The sequence below is a fragment of the Ambystoma mexicanum genome, chromosome 2p (assembly GCF_040938575.1).
Source record: "Ambystoma mexicanum isolate Mex_15411 chromosome 2p, UKY_AmexF1_1, whole genome shotgun sequence".
Lineage (NCBI taxonomy): Eukaryota > Metazoa > Chordata > Amphibia > Caudata > Ambystomatidae > Ambystoma > Ambystoma mexicanum.
The window spans coordinates 822632082-822653693 of record NC_090923.1 but is presented as its reverse complement, the minus strand read 5'-3'; the positions used below and the strand labels follow the sequence as shown (position 1 = coordinate 822653693).

Here is a 21612-nt window from a genome sequence, read left to right as displayed (position 1 = left end):
ATATTTTTGAAAAGTTTCAGGTGGACAGGGATTAAAGGTGTATGGAAAAATATTTGTGGGGCCCCCCACCTAGAACCTTAGGACCCCGGAGGGAACTTCGCAAAGCTACTTAAACATATTCAACGTTTGCCAAATATGATTTTGGAAAGTTCATCAATGTTGTAGGTGGGGGTTGGGCAAAGTTATACATTTCCCAAAATGGGCTATCAAAAAAGGTATATAAGCATGTTCTGCCACTAAGAAGGGGAAGGCCATGCCCATAAGGGTGACATGCACATAAAGGAATATGGTGGCATGTGCCCAACGGGTCCACAGAGCATCAAGTGAATTTTCCATGTGTTTGGACAAACGTAAAGTGGTTTATAACGGTATACAGACTTTATACCGAAAATATCATATAGACATGCACATATAACGAATCTTTTATAACAAAATACATAGCAAAAATGTATGTGGAGGTGGGGTAAAGGGTTAAATCTAGTTGGGAAATGGTTGGGGTGGGTTTTTAGGGGTGGGAAAAAGAGGTTTGGGGGGGAGGAATTTATGTTTTCCGTTATACAAGTTTCGGGATATGTGCATTCTACATAGAATGTGTTGTTATAAAGACATTTATGACCTACAAGAAGCAATTTTGGGAGTCTCATATATTTTATGCTTGGCCAGAACTGAATAACAGCTATGAGAAATCATATCTGACCTACTTTGAAAATGTGTGGAAACCTTTGTGTAGACCCTGCCATCCTAAATAAGGATATATGGGGGTGGGGAGGGGGGGTAAACAAATCTTTCCCATTCAAAGCTTCATAGAGAAATGTTGCTGAAGTGTACCTTTGGTGGAGTAACATTGAACGTTGGCAAGACGTTGGCAGATAGTTAGGAAGAAATCTCTTGGCTTTGTGTTCCCAGCGTGAGGTTTCCCTTGTAAATGTAGACAACCACGCTCCTTAAGATTTCCCTTGCTTATTGTGACAAAATGGCTGCTGCTTTGCAGGAGTATAGGGATGGGTGCTGCATAAAACTCCTACTCAGCGTCACCCCTATGTTAAGCCAGCAGCAGTCATAATCAGAGAGGTAAAAGGGATGAGTGGTGCATAAAACTCCTACTCAGCGTCACCCCTATGTTAAGCCAGCAGCAGTCATAATCATAGAGGTAAAAGGGATGAGTGGTGCATAAAACTCCTACTCAGCGTCACCCCTATGTTAAGCCAGCAGCAGTCATAATCATAGAGGTAAAAGGGATGAGTGGTGCATAAAACTCCTACTCAGCGTCACCCCTATGTTAAGCCAGCAGCAGTCATAATCATAGAGGTAAAACCGGCACATGCCAACAGGTATACCGCCTTGCCTCTTTTCATAACATGGACCCAGAGAGAGTTGAGCTAGAAAAGAAGCATCCAAATATCCATAGTACAAAGGAATCTCCAAACAAGGGCGTATCAAGAGCGCAGTCCATGCCACATGCACAATTCCCAAACCTCTGGGTACCCAATGGATGGTTACTGCATACGGGGCATTGGCAAGAGTGCAGTCCATGCCACATGCACAATTCCCAAACCTCTGGGTACCCAATGGATGGTTACTGCATACGGGGCATTGGCAAGAGTGCAGCCCATGCCACATGCACAATTCCCAAGCCTCTGTGTACCCAATGGATGGTTACTGCATACGGGGCATTGGCAAGAATGCAGCCCATGCCACATGCACAATTCCCAAACCTCTGGGTACCCAATGGATGGTTACTGCATACGGGGCATTGGCAAGAGTGCAGTCCATGCCACATGCACAATTCCCAAACCTCTGGGTACCCAATGGATGGTTACTGCATACGGGGCATTGGCAAGAGTGCAGCCCATGCCACATGCACAATTCCCAAGCCTCTGGGTACCCAATGGATGGTTACTGCATACGGGGCATTGGCAAGAGTGCAGCCCATGCCACATGCACACTGCCCAAACCTCTGGGTACCCAATGGATGGTTACTGCTTATGGGGCATTGGCAAGAGTGCAGCCCATGCCACATGCACAATTCCCAAGCCTCTGGGTACCCAATGGATGGTTACTGCTTATGGGGCATTGGCAAGAGTGCAGCCCATGCCACATGCACAATTCCCAAGCCTCTGGGTACCCAATGGATGTTACTGCATACGGGGCATTGGCAAGAGTGCAGCCCATGCCACATGCGCACTGCCCAAACCTCTGGGTACCCAATGGATGGTTACTGCATATGAGGCATTGTCAAGGGTACAGCCCCAGGCACCACACACAAATGGTATGTAATCAGTAATTCCCAGTGGATACTGGGTGGAGTGGTACTATGCCTGAGCCGTGTCTTCAGATGACACCTGAAGGGCAATACCCAAAGACCATGTGCAATGGCCATTTTCTGTTGGTATTGTCAGGATGGGAAGAGTTGTACAGGTCATGACCGTAGCCAATAGCCTATGACTAGCACACAGATCGAGCCAAGGGTAATGTGTTTAGTAGCCACAAGTCATGCCCAGGAAAAAAGGACTCATGGGTCAAGGCTGCAGGCTGTGCCCGGTATGGACCCTGGGGCCGGGTATTTTGAGTGATTTAGGGATGCAGGGCGACCTGTCTTAGCCTAGTAGTCCTAAAGTGTGCCCACAATGAGTTCATTGATCATGCAATTTCTGAAGTCATCTTGAATGTCACGGGTAAAAATTTAACACACACTTAGATGTTGCTATGTAACTGGCCCCAAAGCAGGCGGTTGGACAACATGATCTCTGAGTTTGGGTTCTGTGGTATGTGACATAAAAAAGGTTTTTCTCACTCGGCCCTTATGAGTTGTGCATTAACGGTAAAACAGATGGGATTCCTGAATACCACCTTTGTTACTGCTCTGCAAAATTATGGGTTTTACAATCAATATGTGTAAAAAACACCATTTTGTATGTGGAGTTATTACCTTCCAGTTACAATGGCAGTGATGATGCCCTGTTCGATATTACCCGATGGGGCAAAACTGCCTGTCTCTAATGGAGTCCAAAGACCCCAAAATGGAGAATAAATTGGAGTCTCGATACTCAGGAGCTAAACTCGTAATGAGTGCGTCGCTAGGCTATCAGGCCCACCTTGAGGTCTGCTCAGAGCATTTCCACACTAAGTACAAAGCCGCTCCCTAGCACTCTCTGGGCTGTCGGCCAACAAAAAGCGAACCCTGGCCCAGTATCGATCAGTGTGCCTGTGCTCTCGGCGTGGCCTGTCAATATGACAAAGCCATTCATGTGCAGGGTCGGCGACAGCTGTCAATAGCCGTTGCGATTCATTTAGCTCCCAACAGCTTCTCTCACCACTTTCTTTCTCTTGCATAGAATGGCGACGGAGGAAAGGCAACACGAGATGGCAGCAGGAGACAAAGCCATTCTAAAGGTCATTCGCTTCCATGGCCGGGCATTTAGCCGATCACTTAGGGTGCCGTATCTTCGGCACACAACCTGGCCTTCTGCCACTCGGGCTGCTGACACGTTGGTTCAGGTACATTACAGTGTCCTCTCGCTTCCAGGGTCAAATAGTTCGAATTTGGGAATATCAGAAATGACGGCCCATGATGCATTGCGACCACAGTTTATTCTACATGCACAATTATACTTCCCATAATGCTTTGGGCCATTGTATACATTTCCAGTCAAGCAAAGAGCGCTTCAGCTTCTGCACCAGTCTTATGATGAGGTTTTCATCATTGTCTTCATTTCACTGAGATTGGGGTGATTTTCTTTTCATTGAGGTTTGGGGAGTCGAATTCTGTAGTTGTTAACGTTTTCCATTTGGGGGATCATTCATGGATCGAAGCCATTTTTTTTTTATCAAGATGCAGTTTCCTGTGCCTGGTTTTGGTGCTGCAGGTAATTTTAGTTTGTCCCCCGCTTGCCACCCTGACCCTCGTCTTGTGAGGGGGGGCGCCCACAGCCCCCCACCATTGCCATCTCCCATCTCCCTACACCTTCAACCCTCTGTTGTGTGGTGGACACCCCAACAACCCCTGATCTCCTGCTAGGCCCCGCTCCTACCAGTCCCCATCCCCCAAACCTTCCTCCCTCCGCTGCCATCTATCTTCATTCCTGCTGTTCGGTCTTCCCTCCTATATCTCCACCAGCCATGTGCGAAAGGTGCTTGTGGCAATATTCTAAAGACTGTGGTGTGGCTAAACCGGCCTGTCGGGAAATTGTCTGCGGAAAAAGTGGGAAGTCCTCTTTTGCTCAGTTTATGAGTGAAAGTTCTTCATTTCACTAGGGATTATGTGTACTTCCTGAACTACCATGTGAACTGGAGAGTGATTTTCCTAAAATCTGTAGCCAATGTCTTCGTTCCTTCGATTACTCGATTTGCAGTGATTGTCACTATTTAGGAGAAATGTGGTGCCAGTTTCAAGTCTCTGAAGATTTTGAGGTGACGCAGCATCAGTTTCACTAAGCATGTCATCCATTTTCTTGAGAAGTGGAGCAAGGGACACATTTTCACTTCTGACTTGATTGGCGGCCACCTTCTCCATTTGACTCAAGATTGTTGGCTATTTTCTACTCTTCTGACTTGATTGGCGGCCACCTTCTCCATTTGACTCAAGATTGTTTGCTATTTTCTACTCTTCTGACTTGATTGGCGGCCACCTTCTCCATTTGACTCAAGATTGTTGGCTATTTTCTACTCTTCTGACTTGATTGGCGGCCACCTTCTCCATTTGACTCAAGATTGTTGGCCATTATCTACACTTCTGACTTGATTGGCGGCCACCTTCTCCATTTGACTCAAGATTGTTGGCTATTTTCTACTCTTCTGACTTGATTGGCAGTCACCTTCTTGATTTGACGTAAGATTGTTGGCCATTTTCAAATTTCTGGTGAAAATATGGGATAATTAAAAAATGTTTTTTTTTGGGAGACTCAATTTTGAGTGGATAGTTGATATTTTCTATACTGAGCAGTAAATCAACACTTTGGTGAGGTATGTTTTAATAATGAGGTAATTTTTTCTAACTCACGATGTACTTTCGTTTCTATTTTTTACCGAGGTGTGGTACTGAGCCATCAGTCCCGCAGATAAGAGGCGCCTTTATCTACTGCAGTAGGGCTGTGGATAACGTAGCATTCGGTGTCCTGATCTGCCTGCTGCACCACCCACACCCACCCGCAGGGGACTTACTGTACAAATACAAAAGAACCGAGGATGGCATGAGAGCAGAAAACTGCAAGCACACACCCTGGGGACAAGAGATTATTTTCGTTTGTAGCCACGTTGCATGTGCGAGCAGGATTGGATGAGCCTGATAGAGGCCCAATTATTCGGACACCATTTTTGAGAACCTTTCACCTGTAAGTCACTGCCCTCAGGTCATAAGTGGACAGCCATTCCTACCCATCAGTTTATGCCTAGCGTCCACTCACCAATAGTCCGGAATCCACGGACATCATATTTGCAGGGAATTACCCGCCTGAGGACCATTCTCCTCAGTGAGGACTAGTTGAACATGGGATGTAAACGGAACTGTTGGTCACTGGAGCATGGTCTTCGCTTGTTGAAGGCCGGAAGGATAGCACAGGGGGAACGTGTTTGTCTTAGAAACAAGACAACGTAGAGCAACAAAGGTTTGAATCCCAATCCCTAAGCGTGCTATAAAGGAGTAATGAATTATTTAAAGGCAGAGTAAAGAGGCTGCCACTATGTTGGGGGCCTTCATTTGCCAGTTGCTCTCCACGTAACTCCTTGCAATGGCTTACCGTTGGCGCAATGCACGAGTACCTGGTCGCGGAGGAGCTGCATGAGTTCACTTGCCCAGTGTTGTCAGGGCACCATATGTTGAGGGTCCTGATTCACAGCTGCTCCCTGTTCCAAAAGTCTACCCAGCACTAGGCTTCTCCATGCATGGCGGAATTTTGTATTTGGAATGGTTTTTAACATGACCACTACAATCCAAAAGCCCACTTGTGTACATTGACATTAGTTCGGAGTAGATAGGAACATTAATCTTTCCTGCAGGTGCAAATGTGCTTGGAAATATCTCCTAAATTCTCTCTGTTATATTGCATGCACTGAAACTACCACTGAACTATACATATCTCACTAAAAGCATAAATCATGCTCAACTCTGAGCTTCCCCACCGAATCCCACCCTCGATTTGGAGCTGCCAGTGTCTGGGTGGAAGAAGGAGACACCTGGTGACTCTGGGATATACTGTTATCTGTTATGGCTGACAGATATAAGAGAAGGCAAATATTCTTCTGACGGTGCCCTATATAATGGACACTTTCCAACGTTTTCCCATTGGAGGAAAAATGGATGGCCCACTCACAGCAGGAAACTGGACAGTGTGCAAGTGCATAATTGAGTACTCAGGCAAAGAGTGCTTTACTTGGATTTGGAGGTAAAACATAAAACACGTTTCCCCACCTCATGTGTGACTGGGTGGGACAACCCATCATGTCTTTAGTGTGTGGGGGGCTTGGTAGAGAAGGATGTGTCCACAGCATTCCACCTTTGTTAACCCTTGAATTGTCTCTTTACCAGAAGGCCCCCAATGCTGGTCCCCCCAATGCACTGGTTTACAACCTCATTCCTACTAGACAAAGCAATCACCCTCTGTTGCCTCTTTATACGTAAGAAAAGCCTACTCCCCGGCAGGCACCGTTACCAGAGTTGGCCAACGCCATGGCTTTGAGGATGACAAACTCCTCCTTGTCCAGTTTCATCTTTCTGTACTTTCTGAGGAGTTGCTGGAGGGCCGTGTAGAGGTGCAGTAGCCCAGAGCTGCGACACTGCTCGCGACTCAGCAGGAAGTTTTCGGCGATCGCCAGTTCCTCGCTCAAAGCCAGTGACCGAAAGACAAAGCCCAGGACAAGGACTTCCATCCAGGCGCTCTGAAGAAGGGACATCTGATCGGCCAATGAGAGGATGGAGAAACCTGCCAGAGACATGTGAATACAGTCAGTGGAGAAAAACTCCAATTGGACAATACAGTCAGGGCCTCACTTGGAAGCTCCCACCAACAGCATGGACAACAATCGGGGTCACCAGAAGTAACAGCTGCTACCCTTGCAAACCTTCCTGCTACCACTGGTAGTGTCTTTGCCAGCCCTACTATGACATGCACTTCCAGTGGCAGTTTGATATGTATGGCTCTCGGACGTATGCAGGTCAATGTGGACAGGAAACAACATATTCTCTCAGGACCATTGGCATGTGGCCCGGTTTACAATTTTTATAAATAAATTCATGAAAATCTGTGTGATATGCTGAATGTTACAACATGCTCATGTTCTCAAACTTCTTGACTATAGACTGGATTTTCACTAGAGCACTGTTTTTCTTCTTTAACATAATGTTGGGGGAATATGTATGTTCCTACATGAATTGATTGCAATACAACAACCGATGGATATTACTTTTCATGCTTCCAGGTTTGGAAATTGCGAAACTGATTTTACCTGCCTTGAAAATGAAATCTCCAATTGTCTCAAGCCCGTTTTATTCTCTGCATTCTAGCACTTGTAAATATCTATTGACATATCTATATATATATAAAAGTCAAAAGTTGTGTGTGGGTTTGTGGAGCAAAGCGTTGTTCCTTATAAAATTCCACACTGTTTAACCAGTCTGCACCAAATGCTGCAAGTTTACCCGTGAGGACGTTCCAGACATTCCTGGCTGCGTGACATTTGGCCGCCCCACCCATTTCCCTGGATTTCAGCAAAGGTCAACATTTGTTTGTGGGTTAGTGGCTTAGCAAAGCGTTGTTCCTTATACACACCATTTTACAAATCTGCACCAAATTTTGCATAGTTACCTGTAAGGAAACTCCAGACATTACTGGCTACATGACATTCGGACACCCCACCCCTTTCCCTGGATTTCAGCAAAAGTAAACATTTGTGTGTGGGTTTGTGGCCTTCTGGCAAAGACGTAAGCCATGTTCACCGGGAAGGGAAATAAAAAATGTATGAGAGGTGAATGGACCCGAGAGGTGAAGGTGAAGGCAGCTAGCATTGCAGAAGTATCAAAATGTTTGCTACATCAGGTGAAATTACTTGTCCAGAGGATCTTTGAGAGATGGTGCCTGCTGACAAAGCCGTAAACCATGTTGCCAGGAAGGGAAACAAAAAATGTTGTTTCTAAACAAGCTTTACAATGGCGTAAACCATGTTCACCGGAAAGGGAAACAAAAAATGTTGCTGCATCAGGTGAAATTACTTTTCCAGAGGATTTTTGCGAGATGGAGCCTGCCCGACAAAGCCGTAAACCATGTTCACCGGGAAGGGAAAGAAAACATGTTGTTTTTCAACCTGTCCCGACACGAGGAACAAAAAGACCTCAAAAACCATGTTTCAAGGCCCTAGGATGGACGATTTCTGAGATGCACCGCGCCAGGGTAAGGCGAAACAGCGACCTACAGGATCATTCATTTTCAACAATCAATGAGAGTGTTATCTTGTCTGTCTATAGAATCCGTTCAGAGAAAGGGTACTTTTTCTAGTAGAAAATAAAATACCATCTTCCAGAATGCAGAGAAAAATAACAAGGACAGGATTATGTATTCATATCTGACATGGCATAATTTGAGATGGCTGGCCTTAATTTCTATTGATTATTAATTTAGTAAGTATATATATTCCAGAAAATAAAGATATTTTGAAAAAAGTACAATTACAGATATTGAATTGAAATTCTTGAACTTAAAGAACTAGGCTTCATATTAAACAGTGCACTGTGGAAACAGTTCCGTTTTCCAGACCAGTAGGTGCGATAGTTCCGTGAGTAAAGCACTCGCTCCAGAGATCACGCCAGCCATCTATATTCATACTTAGAAGTGGTAGTGCTCCGTCATGCAGTGGTATACACAAATCAGCATTATGTTTAATAAATTGTACAGTCTGGATCATATATTAACTTTGTGGCAATATTATTGGATGAGGAGCCTTGCACGCAGAAGCCTCCTCAACACCCTGATATTGAGGCAAAGCCTCTGAAGGTAAAAGGTGCTGAAGGCATATGTACAGCTATGTTGGTGGAACGGAGGAGTACTTGGAATATGACAGTACTTAGGTATGGGAGTCTGCAGCGTGCACGTGATGACCATATAACTGGCATAAAATGGCAGTATCTATCCATGTGAGGCCACAGTGATGTACAGATGAGATGTGCCTCTCCTATGCTGGTTCTGGTGGGGATGTCAATGGCATATCATGACTGCATCCATGGCATATCAGGCAGGTACTATAGTGCATATATGGTTGGTACGTGAAATACATTTTTTACTTCTTTTTTAGAAACGATTTGTTATTATGTTTAATATTCGCACCCAGGGAAGGGCGCTCAGCCAATCAGGTGGCTGGAACATTGGACAAGAATACACAATCCCTGCCTGCTGTTAGAGCCACTTCAAGCCTTCCTCAGGTGGCGCTTTTTTCCCTTTTTCTTTCTAACATGGGGAGGCAACAGGGAGCCTTTCCGTGGTTTAGTCTTCATAGCACGTTTTTAGCTCTCTAGTTTCATTATACTCTTTAATTAGGGCATATTCACCTTCAGTACTGGCCAATAAAGCAACCTTTGCCATAATACTGTTCGAGAATTACCCTCATCTCGCATTTTTAATATTTCAAAGAAGTAAGACTTCACGATGGTTTCCCTGTCTATACTATGACTACTCATTAAGAATCTAGCATCTGGGTTGTCAGACAATGAATCATAGCCAAGCAAAGAGAACAAAGAGTTGAGAAATTAGTAATTGATTTTTCCTTTTCCTTACTCTATCCACTATTAGACAGGCAGCACATCAGCACTGACTATGGTAAGGGGTCTAGACAGATAGGGATATATAGAACCTTCTCTGTCCCCCCTTTCTCTGTCCTAAATTGTTTCACTGATTCATAACCAGACCTGCGAAGCATTCTAATATTTGCAAACAACCTAGAAAGACATTTGACATATGACCTGGATTATGTGTGCTTCCGCTATGAATCAAGAACGGACTTAGTTGAACTGGGCTTGAAATTCCACATAGGGGTGGAGGCAATGTGGGTGGCGGTGGTTGAACATGAAAAGCATGGTCTTGCAATCTAGAGTTCCTTACCATCGGACAGGAAGAGTATTGAGTTGAAACAAAGACAGGAAGAGTGGCGATCGCACGCTCAGGTGGTGGGCCAGAATGGGAGTAATAAGAATAACATTCTAGCCCTACTGCCTAATATCATGTCAGCGATTTTTGATTAGCTGAGAATCAACTCTAGTAAATGAGTATGTGAAACTGGTGAGTTGGAATTTGCGGGGTTCCAGTAGTTTTAGGAATCATCCAATTACGCAAGACTGTGGGCCTCATTCCGAGATTGGAGGTAGTCATGGCGCTATTTGCACCATGACTGCCTCCAATAATGGGTCCGGCACTGGTTTTGTTCAATGGGGACTTACCGGTGCAGTCCGACCCTGGCGGGACCGGTAAGTCCCCATTGAACAAACTATTCCCCATTCCCATTTGAGCCCCCATAGGGCTCAAATGGGAATGGGGAGGGCGCTAATAACGGGCTCGCTAATGGCAAGCACGTTATTAGCGCCCTGGTCCCTTAGCGGGACCCGTAAGGGACATGTGGTCAGACCACACGTTCCTTACGGTTCCCTCCAAGGGACCTCGGAATAGGGCGGTAGGGGATTACCGGCACCGGTCTCCTTACCGGTGCCCGGTATCCCTTACCACCCTACTTGTAATGACCCCCTATGTCTTTGGTGGTTTTGATGTGATTCTGTTACAGGAGACATGGCTATTCAGACCATCCATTATGGATGGCTTTACTGTAGTGGAATAATTAACTACTCATTTGAATGGGGTGTCGTCCCTCGGGTGGACTGTTGATAGCAGTCAGAAATTCCATCTTTTTGAGCCTACAAGAAATTGCAATAGCAACCCTGGGTATTTGTGATGCATTAGGGAGACTTAGGGGGAGGGGGTGATCAGAACCCTGGCTTTGATTAACCTATACCGGAACCCTGCCTTATCCAGCTTACCTGTATTCCTAGAGTCTTTATCCACTCTTTTGGAATTGGTGATGAATGATGATAAGCCTGTTGACATAATCCTGGGAGGTGATCTGAACTCTTGCTGTCTGATAATATTTAACGCAAAGATAGTAAAACAGACCTCTACACTGAATGGGAAGAAATGGTTAGACTTTGTTAAGGATTGGAATTTGCATATGGTAAATGGTTGCATAGGAGGTACTTGAGAACTGAATTCAACCTGGACCAATGGTCACCAGAGTTTAATGATTGATTATCTATTTCAATAAAAAGACCTATTGACCTGCTGTGTTACTTTTGAAATCAGAGAGACCAGTAGACGTGACCATAGTATTGTAACAGCTATTTTTGATCTTTTGCAGATAGATGTACTCCTCTGAACTAAAACTGTCTAGTGGAGGTTAACAAGAAAGGTAACAGGCTGGTGAAATTTAGAAGTAATGGCAAAACCGTGAACCAAAAACCTGGTGTTATTTTGGAAAACCATTGACGATAGCGACTTGTCCCTAACGTGCACACCCTTCAACTATCCTGATTTTAAATGGAGCCTGGAGACCCTGGACTCAGTAGAGTTGAAGGGTGCCACTCAGCATCAACATCCATATGATGAAATCACCCATGACAACAAAAAAGGACTAAGAAAAGCGGTTAGAGGCCTCAAACATGAGCAGGAAGGGGGGGCAGCCTTAATGTAGATCTTTATTAAATGGTTATAAAAACTGATCTAAATCTCATCGTGCCATGAGATTACAACAGGATGGGGAGGGAATGCAGAGAGCCCTATCCGAGAATAACTCCTGTAACTTTTGGGCTATTTTCACCAGAGTAAAGGGGTAGAACTGGGCTTTCAGGTCAACCATGCCTCGGAGGAGGGATGGTGTTCTCACTTCTTGAAGCTATGTGGTTCTCTGAGTTCCATGTGTGATGTCTCTCTCTCGCCAGTTTGTTGGACCCTGACTACATGTAGAGAGCTCATTGAAGGCTTAATATTGAAGGTTTCTTTATCCAAAGGCCCGGGCCAAATGGCCTATCAAATTAAATTCTGTAGTCGAATGTCCCTGCATGGTCAAGGATCCTGTACGATTTGCTTGAGCACATTCTGCAATTTATGGAAACTCCTACATCTTCAGGTTCTGCCATTGAAGTTCCAATATTCAAGGGGGGCGATATGGGGCGAAGCCTGAAACCTGTCAACACGTAGGAGGCAATGCAAACATTCAGCATACGTTAGATGGCTGCACATGCGTGAATATAAACCATGATCTAATCACAGGAAAAAAGACATGTGTACACCATAGCTAAATTACAAAAAACACATCAATAATATGCAATGAAAAACACACACATCATAGCGCTGCCACTCAAAGAAGGCAAACTCAAATACACAGTGTAAACACACCAAGCGTTTGCCTAACACAATCAGAACATTTAACATTTCACAACTTCGATGAGTCAATTACATGTTTACAAACATACACATATATACAAAATATTACAATCAACGCTCGAGTTTCACAACTATTTGGGTGAAAGACTGCTACAAATGACCACGCAAATACCAACGTAAGATAAAACAAGATACCACAATACATACGAAAAAAAGGGGAAGAGACGTCGACTCAAGTCTCTTGAGTTTTGGCATTGAAGGTCCTAATTCTCGTGCAAATTGACCCAGCCTCTTCGTGACAGGACATTAGAAGAAGGCAGCATCAAATGATTCACGCCATTTGGGGGGGTTTTCAAATTTATTCAATGGGCCTCATTATAGGTATGCCGGTCCGGTAACAATGATGCCGGAAAGCTACTGGCACCATTGTTACCGGACCGGCATACTCCGAGTTCTGCGTGCGGGTGCCTTTCAGCCCGCCAGGTCTGTCCTGGTGGGCGGAACGGCACCTGCTCGCAGACTGTATTAGTAGCACCGGCACCATTCATAAATGGTGCCGGTGCTACCGTCGTCCCCATTTTCATTGAGTGGAATGGTACTTGAATGGGAATGGGGAGTAATTTTTTCCGGCGCCCGTCAATGAGGAATTACCGGGACTGCCGGGGCATTAGTCCCCAATGCTGGGTGCTGGAAAAAAAATTACTTTGCCAGTAGCCGTGATGTTTCTACCGGCACGGCTACCACCGGAGTCATAATGAGGCCCAATGAGTTTGCTGCAATGGCCTCTTCTTGTGGCAACACATTTATTTTTGTTGAAGGGACCTCCAACGAGGTTCACAATCTTTTTCCCATCTCGGGAACAATCACCCAAAACTATCTCACCATGTGCAGACTTGCCGAAGTGAATTCATGGTTACAAGTCTCTCAAATTCACACAGAGTCCCTAGGTGCCGTGAGCCACCATGCAGCAGCTCACGTTTAGCTCAGTGTTGCATTGCGGGCCAGCGGGTGAATTGATTATTTTACACTAACTCACTGTGATTGTGTACATATATATATATATATATATATATATATATATATATATATATATATATATAAATTAATATTAGTGTTGTGAGATAATATTACCTGTTCTTAGTCATTTTCATAGTGTGTTCTTGTTCAATAAATATCGAATTTTAAAAACTGTCTAAGTGTAATACTTGATTGCTCACTGTGTGGACTTTTTGTGGACCCCTGACCCCACTCACTTTCTCCTGAGACTTAGCCTTGACCATTCGCTGTGCTACCTTGATTGGTTTGGCTACAGCTACTAGAGTTTCCCTGTTCCCTACAATTAGAGTGGCCTTCTAATCATCTGCCCACCCGGCCTGAGTTTAGAAATCCAGTCTAATACAGCCCACAATCCTCTGCTGCTGCTTTTCTCCTCCCAGGCAGTGCATCTCAGGGAAACTACTACTGTTGTGGTAGGAGCCTCCACCACACCATGTCCTGGGGGAGGCAGTCAAGCTTCAGAAAGAAATGTACTGGTTGCGGTGCGAGATAGAGGCGCGCTGGCTCCTCTGCACATCCAAGGACGCTCTCCCTGCTTCTTCTTGTTTTACCCTGTAGGAGCACCTGAGGCTAACCTCCAACCAGGTGGGGAGGGAGCCCTAACATTGAAGATGTGTGGCCTAATTTAGAGTTTGGCAGTATTACTTCCAATAATACTATTAAATGGAAATACTGGTACACTTTTTGGTAGCTGTGTGGTAATGTGAAGGGCCAGCATCATCTAGAGTCATGCAGACCCTTCATTTATTCCCCATTTTGGAGTCCCAGTGGACTCCATGTTGTTTGGTAATTACCACATGCAGTAATTACCACATGTGGTAATTATTACATGCAATAATGATTTTCAAAGAGTTTCATTTTGAAACTCTGAATTTGGTGGTAAAAGTGGGGGAAATCCTGTTAACGCCATTTTATTTTGCTGCACCACTAAACTGTAAATGAGCCCTAAGGAATGCCAATGAAGAGGGAGAGTGCTTGGGATTTAGTCAAGTAAAGCCCCTGACCACAGACATCTTTAAGGGAGGGCAAAAGGGGTTCGTGCTCTGAGCCCCCACCTCGAGCGCCCGCACATGTCTGCCAGCTCCGTTTCAAAGAAGTTAGTGCCCATTATTTGCCAAACATGCCTGAATGTTTTATGGTGCTCTGCTAGAGCTCTAAATCTACTTCCTGAATGTTGTCCACAACTACGTTCTTTTTTGATCAATTAACCCTGTAAAGCTTTCTGCGTTCACAGTAGAACATACAGTGGGCCAGATTCTAAAACATTTTTTTGGTGTAAGTGATGAAATGCGCTAACACATCTCATCACTTGCGCCAAAAAAAGTTGTGCCCAGAAAGGCCCTCTGAATGTGTGCAGCTTAGAAACTCACATTCAATTGCCCTTTTTAACTCCCTTTGCTCATTTGCACAAATAAGGGGCAATTCTTTCGCATTTCAATGCACATTGTGAAACCAAAAATAGGATGTGCTTTCAAATGTGAAATAAATGAAAGATCTTCCATTGCACCTTTTTGAACTAGGCACAGGGGAAGGCCCAATGCATGATAAATTGATTTCTGAACCTTTCAAACTGCTGCATTATGTGGCCTTTTATTTTATAACAAGGTTGGATAAACGCCTCACTATCCCTATCCTAACGATGATTCACCCGCCTAACATAAACTAAAGGAAACACTCTAACAAAGGATATCTATCCCTCACATAAAGACAGTAAATAAATAAGGAAATACATGACAATTCCAAAACAATGGATTGCATTTGTATTGTAACAACTGCCTCTTCTTGGAACCTGGGTCAATTCCCCTTCTTCAGATTTCTGTTTCACAGTTCAAGAAAACAAAGTAAGGAAATCCCTGGATGCAACAAAGTTCCAACACAGTTCTTGGCAGCTTCAATATGTCAACAGAATTTCCACCACTCCAAAGTAAGGAAATCCCTGGATGCAACAAAGTTCCAACACAGTTCTTGGCAGCTTCAATATGTCAACAGAATTTCCACCACTCCAATAGTTCGACAAAGAAAATGAGAAGTCTCTTCTTCTCCTTGTATGATTTGTCCTTCTTAGATAAGGAACTTCTCAGTTCATCCATAGCCACGTTAATTGCTTTAGTCCAGATGTTTTACCACAACTGAACAGTTCCAAAGATATGCAGCTTCTCAAAAACAGCTTTCTTCAGCTCTTTCTTTAGAAATATATCCGGCATAAATTGTCTTTGTCAGGACCACTTTGTCCTGGTTTACTCTCATGCCAGGCCTACTTCTACAAGGGTTTACCATCCAGATATACTCTCCTGCCCCGAACAGCGCCTCACAACAACAGGTGATATTCTGGTTAAAGTCAACTGACAGAGATTCACACCAGCTTCACAGTAGTCAACAGATTGCAGCTTCAAATTTTTAAACCAACTTTTAGGGGAAACGGGAATCACATTGGTGCTCTTTAAGAACAACGCTCCTCTCCTTCTGAATAGCCTTTTCCAGAAGGGCGGCCTCTGACACTCTTGATTCCCCAATGACAAGCCTAGGGTATTTTCCTGCTTTTCCCTTGGCTTTGGCTTTCTATACCAGCTTTGATCACTGGCTGTACAAAGTATGAACAAAAAGTTCCACAACTAATGTACGATTCAATAGCCCCCTTCTGATGTTATCAATGTCTGTTATATTGTGTTTGCCTTTTTCCTAATGGCTCTTGGCATGGCCAACACTTGCAGGAATTAGTTCTCAACAATATTCCAGCTTTGGGTTGTTGGTCTCTCTCTGGACTCACACACTTAAACTTACAGACATTTGGTTTTGTGATATCAGGCTTTTGCTGCTTATAAGTACTTTGGTAATTAAATATACCTTGTGAATCACTTACACTCATACTCAAGTGTTGTTTCTGTTGCTTTTCAACAGTACGGTATTCAAAAATGCCTACAAAATCAATTTTGTTCGCACACAATTGCTGCTTACTCGCTAGACGCCTGCCTTCCACACATGAGGGGGTATGGAGCACTCCGGGGTCACTTTCAGCTTGTGAACTCACTGGGTAAGACGTGTGCCTCTGATTCACTCGCCACTTGCAGGACTTCAACTTATGAGGCTCCGTGTGACCCGGCAAACTGCTCTACTTCCTCTGCCTTTGTCCGCACTACCTGCTACTGGAGCTTCCTTTGCTCCTGAGGCTATCTGGTGTAACCCAGCCACCGGAGACAGCTTAGAGGCCCTTGGGTGCAACCCAGCCACTGCGGACAGCCTCCTGGGAAGGAAAACATCCCTCATTTTCGATTCCGGCTGCACAGACCTCTGCAATTCAGAATTCAGGAGACACAGACCCTTCCAGGACCAGCAGCTTACCTCTGCCATTCATCTGTCCCAGCGTCTTCTCTCTCCACCAACTTCTTCTTGGGCTGCTTACACAAACCACATTGCTTCTGCTTCTTCCACTTCTTACATTTCCCACACTTCCCTATGGCCTGCACATGAGGGGCTTTTTAAGCCTCTCTGTCTACCTCAGGTGCGGGTCATCTCAATTAACAAGCTGACCACTCCTCCAACCTTGTAGCTTTTTAGCCCACTTCCTTGTCCCAGTACTTAGGGAATCATGGGACTTGAAGTCCCAACTGGCAAAGTTTGTTTCTTTAGTTTCATTTTTACTATTAAACCCAATCTCATTCTTTATAATATTCTCAAAAAGTACATCTTAAAGATTAGTTACCAGATATCATTGAAAAGGAGAAGGCAGTTCTTCTAAGCCATGAATACTCAGAGATGTTCTTTCACCATTCCTTTGGGTGCTATGGAGGTCTTAAACTCTATGAGACGCTAGGATTTTAGAAGAATTTTTATTTCTCTTAAGGTATTGGAGTTTATGTTGACTTTCACCCCTCTTATTTATATATATACATATATATATATATTAAGTGAAAAAACTTTGTTAAAGGGACGTTATGGTTAAGTTGGGCTACTAAAAACCTATGAAATTCAGTGAAAAAACTTTGTTAAAGGGACGTTATGGTTAAGTTGCGCTACTAAAAACCTATGAAATTCAGTGACAAAACTTTGTTAAAGGGACATTATGGTTAAGTTGCACTACTAAAATTCTATGAAATTCAGTGAAAAAACTTTGTTAAAGGAACATTATGGTTCCAAGTAAAACCGAAAACCCCCTGAAATTTGCCCGTTATGGTAAGCTAAGCAACCATAACTCGCGCCATCACCGTGCACTGCTAAAACTAACACCCACGACATCAAAGATGACATTACAAATGTCATTGATGACATCACTGATGACATCACATGTGTATTTACTTTTCATAAAATATGTGTACAAGGGAATTCACTGAATTTCATAGGTTTTTAGTAGCGCAACTTAACCATAATGTCCCTTTAACAAAGTTTTTACACTGAATTCCATAGGTTTTTAGTAGCACAATTTTATAATAATAACTCGGATTATTCGGACGACAGCACAACTCCTCAAAAACTATCGGGGGTATATTTAATTGTTATATCATAACATATCAACATTTTACAAATTCACAAACCAGCACACATACACATTATATGTAGTAATACATAAGAAGTTTAACCCATATATGTAACGCACTAACCATTCACTTAAATACAATATGTTCTAAAATGGAATATACCACAAGAAGAAAGATAGGGTTCCAACATAATTACCTCACAGACACTCCACAACCAAGAACAGCAGCAGATCTACAGACCACTTACAACATACCTTATCTGAAATAGTAAGTGTACTGCATTTTACTCATATATTTATAAAACCTTCTGTATTAGATTTAAAAAAAATGATATTATGTTTTTTTTCTCACAGAAATGTCTAATACTCTGGAGTGGCTAGAGGAGCATTTCTCACATGAGGAAATGTCAGAAGATAGTGAATCTAATGGTAGACACTTTACAATATATACCATTTAATTATTATTATTTTATATAAATTTAACATATATATTTTTTTTTGTACAGTATATACCAAAATAGAAAGTACTACAGAAAAAGATGTTATGGATAACACTCTTCACAGCATACAAGAAAACATGGATCTACTGTTGGCTAATTTTAATAATTTAAAAAAATTTGTGGAAGATCATTTTAAACAAAAGACCACGTACCATTGTCCCACATGTACCTGTCCCCCCTCACCATATCCTAGTCAATTATCCCCAAACCCTCTCCATGAACCAAAATGTTTTGATGAGACTTCCATCCTTTCTTCACCTCATACAAATCCTGTTGAAACCCTAATTCTCCTATTTTTGTTTCAGTTTCTGCCTCACCTTCTCTGTCATAAATTAATCATGCATGTTAAATAAAGTAACATTTTTATATTGTGTTCTAATTCATTGAATGTTTTTTTTTTTAAAAAGCAATTTAGGTGTCCGCGGACAGCGCGGGTGTCCGGAATGTCCGTGAAGAAACGAAAATGGAGGTGTCCTGAAGAACACTATACCTGTCCGTACTGTTCGCTAGCAAATTAAAACTGTTCTAAGAACACTCGCGGTGTCCTGAAATGTTCGTAAATAAACAAAATGGGGGTGTCCTGAGAACGGTATGCCTGTCCGTTTTGTTCGTAGGCAGATTGAAACTGTTCTAAGAACACATCATGTGCCCTATAATGTTCGTAAATAAACGAAATAGGGGTGTCTTTAGAACACTATACCTCTCTATAATATTTGCATGCAAGTTGAAACTGTTCTAAGAACAAACGTGGTGTCCTGAAATGCGTCCTCCCACCGGGGTCTCGTGCGGGCGCAGAAAACCCTCATTTGGCAGGCTTATCGGTGGCGGTGCCACCTGAACCTGATGAGGAGGCTGAGGAGCATGAGAAAAAACGTGTGCGCTGTTGTCTACGGCGGTTATTCCCCGCAGAAGTATCCACTCTGCGAGATTTACTTACACGGTACAGACCAATTGTGTCTGCAAATGTTAATACTTCACAGAAACGCAACAAACAAACCTGACAACACGTATAGTGTTTATGGAATAAGACAACAATTGGACTACTGTGCTGGAATGGTTAAATTCACTATAAACTTACAGGAAGAGCCACAAGAATTTCTAATGTACTTACTACAAGTAATGGAAAATAAAAACATACCTATAAATGAAATCTTCCAGATTTCATACATGTGGAGACATAAATGCACTCTCTGCAACAATGTGACACAAGAACAAATCCACAAAGAACGCTTTGTATATATATCAATACCTAATTGTGAATCCATTCAATTTCAACAACTTGTACAAAATGCAAACCATGGTAGATTATGTACTAGCTGCAATTCGGATAATCGCTCCACCTTATTAATACAAACACATAGTAAATACGTAATACTAATGCTTCTACGTTACAATGCAGATGGTACCAAAAACAACTGCAAGCTGACTGGATTCACACATGGTCAAGTATCACTTGATAAGAAAACCTTCACAACAATAGGTATAATCTACCACGCAGGAGCCACAACCAATGCAGGTCACTACACTGCATATATAAAAAAGAAATGTGGATGGTTTGAATGTAATGATGGTACCATTACTCTAAAGCAGAGATTGCCAGCAAATCTTTCAAACACTTATTTAATGTTCTTAAAACCATAATGTATTATCTAAACTGTACTTAAACCTTAACTAAACTAGTGGTAAACAAATATAAACTGTTAGAATATTCCAACAGGTATCTAACTTCCCAAAGATTCTACAAGTAATCAGATAAATGAATACAACTAAATTAGAGCAAAAAATAGATAGTTAGAATACACCAACTGGTATCTAACTAACCCAAAATTTTACAATATCCAAACTAATTAATCAATACCGCTAAATTATATAAAAAAATAGACCGTTAGAATACGCCAATTGGTATCTAACTGCCCCAAAATATTACAATATCCAAACAGATAAATCAATACCACTAAAATATATAAAAAAATAAACAGTTAGAATACGGCAACTGGTATCTAACTGCTGCAAAATTTTACAATATCCAAATAAATAAATGATATGTAACTGCTCCAAAAAACTGCAACAAGCCAATATATAGAGCATTAGCCAGAAACAACAAGTGAACACTGAAAACAAACAAACAAATCGACTCTAGCATAACAAAAAAAGTTATTTTTTTAATCCAACATGTATTTTTTTTTCTCCCATAGACCCAATGATTTTAGCAACAAACACAGAAACTGAGCAAATTGCACAGTACACTGGTTTGTAATGTACTAAATATGAGGGTCAACAAAAAGAAATGTTGATTATTCAGTGTTATAAATCGTTACAAAATACCAATACTAACATGATCTTTTCTTTTATCACAGAAATGAACAAGAAATACATGTACTCCAGTTACTAAACCAAACAGTAAGTATATTATAATAAGTACAACCATCGCAGCATATCACACCCATAGTGGCTTATAACTTTGTTCCTTATAAATTTGTTTTTGGATCCCAAAGTTATAAGCCACTATGAGTGTGATATGCTGCAGTGGTTGTGGCCAGGGCATAGAGTCTTGGGTGCATGGTCATATGACCATGCTCCCAAGACTCTATGCCCTGGCCACAACCACTGCAGCATATCACACCCATAAAGTCAAACATTTTAAATATGCCTTATGGGAACTTTTAATGTCCGCGGACATAATGAGTGTTCTTAGAACACTTTCAACTTGCCAGCGAACAATACGGACAGCGTCCTCAGGACACCCTCATTTTGTTTATTTACGAACATTTCAGGACACTGCGAGTGTTCTTGGAACACTATCAACTTGCCAGCGAACAATACGGACAGTGTCCTCAGGACACCCCCATTTTGTTTATTTATGAACATTTCAGGACACTGCGAGTGTTCTTAGAACGGTTTCAGCTTGCTTGCGAACAACACGGACAGCGTCTTCAGGACACACCCTTTTAGTTTATTTACGAACATTTCAGGACACTGCGAGTGTTCTTGGAACACTATCAACTTGCCAGCGAACAATACGGACAGTGTCCTCAGGACACCCCCATTTTGTTTATTTATGAACATTTCAGGACACTGCGATTGTTCTTAGAACACTTTCAAGTTCTCAGCGAACAATACGGACAACGGCCTCAGGACACCCCCATTTTGTTTAATTACAAACATTTCAGGACACTGC

At 42.7% G+C, this 21612-nt stretch overlaps 1 protein-coding gene across 3 annotated transcripts in view; it reads right to left on the bottom strand.

Annotated features, from left to right (window-relative positions):
- Nucleotides 1-21612, bottom strand: part of LOC138566830 (estrogen-related receptor gamma-like) — a 331859-nt gene that overhangs the window by 47783 nt on the left and 262464 nt on the right. For all 3 annotated transcript variants that reach the window (XM_069644522.1, XM_069644521.1, XM_069644520.1), the window contains exon 6: nt 6648-6917. In XM_069644522.1, the coding sequence (XP_069500623.1) occupies nt 6648-6917 (270 nt within the window). The remainder of the gene's footprint in view (nt 1-6647; nt 6918-21612) is intronic.